Here is a 6,855-nt window from a genome sequence, read left to right as displayed (position 1 = left end):
TCCAGACCAAACTGGCTTCCAGCTAGGAGCCAAGAGCCTCCCTGGTGCCTGCAGCTGAGTGGGGCTGCTCTGGCTCTGGCTCTCTGCAGATCCATGCGCCCAGGACGGATGGGGGACAATGCTCTGGATGGAGACGGCTCTGGTCCCTAGTCGGGGGCAGTGTTTCAGACACTCCCAAAGTCTGCGGAATCCGTGGCTAAACTGGGGTGCCCAGCAGGGGCTCTGCTCCTCAGGGACTTGGGAGTCCGAAAGGGGGGAGGGTGGTGGGTTAGAAGGCAGCCCTCTGGCTGAGGAAACAGCAGCCCACCAGCGCACCCCCAGGACGTGTCAGAGAGGTGTCTGGGGGGGGTGCTGCTGACACTGACAATGACCTGGGGCCATGGCGCTGAAGCTGCCCTGGCTGCACCTGGCTGCTGGGGGTGGAGGGACTACTTCTTGAGCATGCGTCTTATGGAGCCAGGAGGCCCTGGTTCCTGTGTCCTGCCCGATTACTGAGCCTTCCTTGGCCAGAGGAAGTCCTCAGGCCTTTGCACCTCTGGTCCCCAGGCCCGTGCCTGTCCCCGCTGCAGAAACCCATGTGAGACCAACACTCGCTAGCAACCCCTCCAGCTTCTGGGATAAACAACTTCAAATGGCAACACTGATTGTCGCAACCCACTGGGTCAGACAGGGCCGTCAGACAGGTTGGGAGCGGTTTCTGAGCTCATCCTGGAGTCCCAGCACAGGCGAGTCCACGTGACACAGCTAGGCGCTCAGCGCAGTTTGTGGGTCCACCTGGACAGAGATCCCTCAGTCGGGTCAGTGGGTTGAGGGGGGGGGCTTTCTGCAGGCCCCACTCCTTGGACACCAAAGGCCCCGCCCTCACCCAACACCTGCCTGCAGGGCTCCAGGTGACCTGGTTGTGCTCCTGGCAGGAAGGAGGGGGAGGGAGAGAGGAACCCAGGACCAATGCCCACAGTGGTGACCACAAACTCCATAGGGAGCCCAGGGCCTCAGTACTGGGCACTCCCAGGGCGGGGGCGGAGGCCTGTGTTACTTTACGGTTATCCATGATTCTCATAGAGAAATTATTGAAAATAAGCGTGGTGAGACCTAATTAAGATAATTAAGAAAAGTAAGGAGGCCCTGGCTGGGTGGTCCAGTAGATAGCAGTGAGGTCACAGGTTCAACTCAGGTCAGGGAACAAACCAGAAGCAATCAATGAGTGCAGAACTAAACGGAACTGAGTGGAACAACCAGTTGATATTTTTAATATCAATGGAAAAAAACCCAAAATGCACCCGGCCTGCGTGGCGCAGTAGGTAAAGCGTCAACCTGGAGCACGGAGGTCACTGGTTCAAAATCCTGGGCTTGCTGGGTCAAGACACATATGACAAGCAATCAATGAACAAGTGAAGTGAATGAACTACGGGTTTTTTCCACTCTCCCCCCAAATCAATAAATAAAATTTAAAATATTGAAAAACAAACAAAAACACCTGTCTGAGGATTCTAAGGCTGGCAGGGTGGTGGGAGGGGCAGCTGAGGCTACCCAGCAGGACAGGACCACTCCAGTTCACTGAAAAACTGGAACCGGCCACCAGGTGCTCGTAAGTAGTTCAGCTGGTGGACGCTGCCCAGCAGTGGGAACACACAAACTAGACCTACATGTAGTCATTCGAATCGATTCAAGAAAAACCCAACAATGAATGAAAACAAACACATTTAGTACCATGTGCACAAATTCCTGGCACGAACTCAGCGCAATGGAGCAGTTACGGGTGCTGACCCTCACAGGCAGGGGGCTAAAGCCATGGACAGGAACCACTGAAATGCTGGTGGCCCCAGCGGGGAGGGAGAGAGATACAAACGGGAAAGCAAAGGACTTCAGACTTCTTGCTTGGGAACCTTGTTTCAAGGTGTTTGTTACATTAATTAGTACTTTTATGCTGCTTTAATTTTTTCAGAATGTTTTTGCCTTGCTCTCAGCTAAGACAAAGGGCACAGAGGAAGACCCCCAGCAGGAGGCAGCTGCCATAGCCCACGGCTCCTGGGTCAGGTGGCCTCCCTCACTGGCCCCTATGCAGAGAGAAGCCCGGGGCAGTGAGGAGGCAGAGCCTGTACCGCATGCTGGAGCTGATGGTGCTTCTCTCCGGTGAGGAGACGGCACCAAGGTGGTTGAGTCTGGGCCGGATGCCCCGGTCAAGGACACCTCTCCTCCTGCCATCAGTGTGGTGGGAGGATGGGCCCTTCCCCGGAGATACCCTCGGGAGCACTGGGTCACCAACAGCTTAGAGATGACCAGGAGGAAGAGACAGCAGTGACCAGGACCAAAGGTGGACACAAATGGAGCTGCCCAAGGGTCAGCCCAGAACACAGGTCCACCTGTGAGGGTCCCCAGCTTGTCGCCAGCCTGCACCAGGTCACACCCTCCCCACCGTTCCAGGTAGCAGCAGCTGGCTCACCCAGCTGGTCACTAACAGGCCCTCTCAGCAGGGGAAAGGGGATGGGACCGTGCTGGCAGCCAATGGCTTGCCTGGTCATGTCCCCAGAGAGCTGCCCTCAGCTGACGGACCCCACAGCCCCTTTCCTTCTCCAGTCTGGTCTCAGTGTTCAGAAGACGGAGTGGAGGGACGTCTGCCCTCACTCAGACCAAGCACGTGGGAGTGAATTCCCAGTCCCCACAGGCCTGAGGAGGGACCCCTAAGGTCGGCTGACCCCTCAGCCCCTGCAAACAGGATTCCACAGGCACTGTTAAGTAAGACACACAGCTAGTCTGCAGTGAAAACATTTATTTTACAACAGTTATCTGTAAGTCGACATCCAGACACACAGGATGGAAATCCCCACGGGAAGCCATCAGAACCCTCCAGCCTGGACCTCAGGTGTGGAGACAGGGCCCGAGGTGCCCAGCTCGGCCGAGTCCACCTACAGGACAGAACCAGCGCGGACAATGCTTCCCACGCATTGCACTTCGTCTAAAACAACGTCAATACGTTTCAGTGCAAACTGCCTCCCCTCACTTGGCATGAAGCATGGATCCATCTTCCAGGGAAACAAAATCTACCAAAGGTGCGCCCACAGGACCCGGGCCCGTCCCCTCCTGGAGGACAGCAGCACGGCCCTGCCGCTCCCCGCAACCCCTCACGGGGCGACCTGTGGTCCCGACATAGACCCGTTTAGAACGTAGCTTGGTCACTGATTGTATCTGATACTTAGAAAATTGATTTTAAAGTTTCCAAAGAGGAAAAGGGTTTCTACTCTTCTACCACCTCCTAGAAGTCACACAGGGACACTCACCTGTGGGTCAAGTGATCATGATGAGAGGGTTCCCAGGGATGGGCACCCTCCCCTGGAGGAGCTGACAATGGCCACTGCAGTGGGCTCAGGAGCCACGCCCAGCTGTCCACACAAACGCTGCCCAGATGGCAGTGCCATGGCCGCCTCTGTGCACCCAGCAGAGGACCTCAGGGACCCTTCTCCTGCCCAGACTCGCCAAGAAACAGAGGCCGTTTTGGAGCCAACTTTATTGTACTTGCTGCTTTGCCACCGGGCAGCAGCAGACGTGACTGTTGCGTGATATATACATATACACATATGTACACACACGGAGACACACCCACTGCCCACACCTGCAGCACAGACGACACCAACCGTGCTGGTAAGGACTGTGAAAACGTAGCCTTTGCCAATTAATTCCACAGGATAAGATTCACAACCAAAATAACAAAACAAACAGGTCAGTCCTGGGTCACATGGGTTCACGGCTCAGAATATGAGAAAGGAATGAGATCAGTCACCTGTTTCATACCCATCACCACCTGCCCCTCCCTCAGCCCCCCACTATCTGCCTGGGCCCCTCCCGAGAGCCTGGAGTGGGGAGGGTGAGCACCCCCCAGACTGCGATGGCACTGGGGGGCCCTCCTCGGGCCCCAGCTCATCTGACACAGACCGCCTACGTTAGAACATCGAGAATGGTCCCGGCAGGGACGTCCCCACGCAGGAGCCTGGCAGTGATGCCCAGCAGCCGACAGTGTGGAGACGCCGCCTGCCCCAACCACAGCTGCTCTCCGGCTGCTCCTAACAGGTCGCAGTGGGTGTGGCTGCACGGCCGCTCAGACAGCTGGAAAGGCTCACACACTGAGCGGTAATATCTAAAGCAGTTTGCAACGAGAACAGAGCTGAAAAGAAGACGAGACGAGACCACATCGCTGGACGAACAGAAGCCTGCACACCAGCAGCTGCTGTCAGGCACCGCCTCCTACAGGCCGCAGGTCAGTGCTGCTGGACACCCTGGGGCGGCCAGCCTGCCCTTGGGGAAACAGGGCTTCCTCATGCACAGACCCCAACCCCCAGGGCCACACGGTAGCTGCCATCTGACACCAGCACTGGCTCAAGGGGCCCCAGCTCTGCACAGGGTCCCCCTCACTGAGCACACAAACAACTACCTGTCCAGACTCAACGACTCGGCTCACCAGAGAAAGACCACGCAGAAAGAGAAGCGCAGGTGGGGTCTGTCCTGAATCCAGGTGAGTGCCTGCAGGCGAGCAGGGGACGGACAGGTCCTGCCCTCAGGGCCGGCAGGCAGCCGGCACCACCCTCACGACTGACTTAGCTTCACAAACTCCACAGACACCTGCCTGTCTTTCCCAGGCCACCCTGGCCCCGGGGAGCCGCCGGTCTGCAGGAAGGACCAGCAGGATTCCGTGCCTGGCAGACAGCTAGCGGGCACCCCTGACACGTGACGGGCTCGACTGGGCAGGGGCTGGGTGGCAGCGACAGCACAGCTATGGCACAGGGTGGCTTCCCAACATCGAAGATTTAAACTAGGTTCTCGGTTGTTCCGGGGAAAACAGCTCCATTTCCAAATCACTTCCAGAAGCATCCTAAGGGTAGCCCGTGGCCTGCAGCTCAGGCCGCGTCCTGTGGCAGCCGGCCTGGTCTCACTGCCTCCCTCACTCCAGGGCGGGTCAAACAAATGAGCTTCGTATTCTTTTAGGAGAGGCCTGATTTTAGCAAATTAGTTCTAATTTAACATCAGAGTGCAGAGTTCCCCTCTCACTGAATGTCATGATCACTTTAATGAGCAAAAAACCCCAAAATGGGACCAAACAACTGCCCAGGTGCCGGTACTGCCCTGCAAGAGCGGCCAGGCCCCCACGCACCAGCTCTGTTCCAACACTGCCGTCCCTTCCAGCCACTTCCCAGCCAGCAGCTGGCACGGCCCTGGTGGGCAGGCACGGGCAGCAGGTGAGATCAGGATCCAGGAACACGTTCTAGTTCGTCCAGACCAGGGAGCCACACCACCCAGCCTCCTGCAGCTTGTCCTTCGCTCTCTGCCACGCATGGACACACAGCAGCAGCTTTTAGGTTCATTCTGCAAACCCAGGCCCATGAGGGCCCTCAGCCCTTCAGAGGCTGGGCACACACCCAGCAGGGACTCTGCTGCTTGGTACGTCGTGGCCCCCATCTCAGCTCCCACAGCAGGGGCACCACCCACAGTCTGGGGGACAGACAAGAACCGACTTCCAACAGTTCACAAAAAGTGCTCTGTCCTCAGCACAGTGAGGGGCCCGATGTGGCTGCTGGTTAACAAGCAAAGGGCACCAGGGCTCCCAGGGCCCAGCCCCCCCAGGCCCGAGTGTGCTTTTGGTCCAGTGGGACCTTCCCCAGGGCCCTGATGTGTCTCGCTCTGTCTGGGGGGGCGGCTGAAGGAAGAGGGTGGGCAGGGGCTCTGGAGGCAGAGAGAAGGTTGGGCAGCAAGGCGCTACCAGCAGCTTGGACTCTCAGACCGTCGAGGACTAGCTGGGCCGCTGCTGCTCAGATGTCCTGATGTTTCAAAGAGGCTCTAGGGCCTGGAGGAATGTGGAGGGCGATGCAGGGAAGGGAAGGGGAGATTGCTAGGATGTGGCTGTCAATCCAGCTCGTGGCCTGGGGTACACTTGAAGCACAGGGGACTCAGGCCAGACATAGGCAGAGAAGATGGTCTCAGGATCAGGAGCCTCCAACAGCCCCCACCACACACTCACCCTCGGGCACAGCCCAACACATGGCCACACACACGGTGAACAAAGCCTGCGCCAGCTGCCCGCACTACCAACACCTCCGGCATGTGATGGGCAGGGAGGACACACCCAGCTCCCTGCTGGTGGGCGAGTCCAGAGGCCCTGCCTGTGGCCACCCCGCTGAACCGACCCAGGGCCACCAGGAAGGGAGCAGGCCCTCCTGCCGCTGGGGACACCTCACCGCACGGCCGACTCACTGCAGCCCCAGACGGCGGCACCGCCACCTGGTCCACGCGGCTACACCGCAGCACGACCACAACACAGACAGACATGGAACAGAACCCCACACATGCTATTAGAAAAGGAAAGAACAGAAGACGGCGACCGTAGCTAAACTGCTTTAAATACTGCATGCTACGCACTTCACGTGTCGGGGGTCGGCGGGCAGACGGGCACAGAGGCGGGAGGGGCCCCTTCCCCGGAGCCAGAGCGGCACCCTCCCCACCTTCGTGACTATAGTTCATGATTCTAAGTTTGAAGTGGCCGGGTGCTGATTGATCCACAAATCACAGCTTCTCCTGAACTTAATTGAACCCGTCGGTGTGGTAGCTGGGGTGGGAGTCAGCTGTGAGCTGGGTGGTCTCTGTGGCGGACGCTGGCTGTATGACAATCGGCGTGTCTGTGGCCTCTGAAAAGCAATCACACGCGTGTTCATCACACAAGGACGGTGGCCTCACAAATGCATTATGTGCCCCCATCAACACGTCCTCCTACGACAACACTCCGTCACCAGGTTGCTGTGCTGGGGTCAGAGGTGGCAGGACAAGCGCTCGGAGGGGAGGCTACTTGCTGACCTCCCCCCCACACGACCT

General features: G+C 58.1%; 1 protein-coding gene across 4 annotated transcripts in view; it reads right to left on the bottom strand.

Moving 5' to 3' along the window:
• Positions 1-2,753: 2,753 nt before the first annotated feature.
• The window catches only part of DNAJC5 (DnaJ heat shock protein family (Hsp40) member C5), a 31,891-nt gene continuing 27,789 nt past the window's right edge, over positions 2,754-6,855 (bottom strand). For all 4 annotated transcript variants that reach the window (XR_010751492.1, XM_066384451.1, XM_066384452.1 and 1 more), the window contains one exon: positions 2,754-6,671. Coding sequence is in view for 3 of the 4 variants with exons in the window: in XM_066384451.1 (XP_066240548.1) it covers positions 6,568-6,671 (104 nt within the window). In the remaining variant the exon portion in view is untranslated. The remainder of the gene's footprint in view (positions 6,672-6,855) is intronic.

The sequence above is a fragment of the Saccopteryx leptura genome, chromosome 5 (assembly GCF_036850995.1).
Source record: "Saccopteryx leptura isolate mSacLep1 chromosome 5, mSacLep1_pri_phased_curated, whole genome shotgun sequence".
NCBI classification, from domain to species: domain Eukaryota; kingdom Metazoa; phylum Chordata; class Mammalia; order Chiroptera; family Emballonuridae; genus Saccopteryx; species Saccopteryx leptura.
This window is presented reverse-complemented; position numbering and strand designations above follow the sequence as displayed.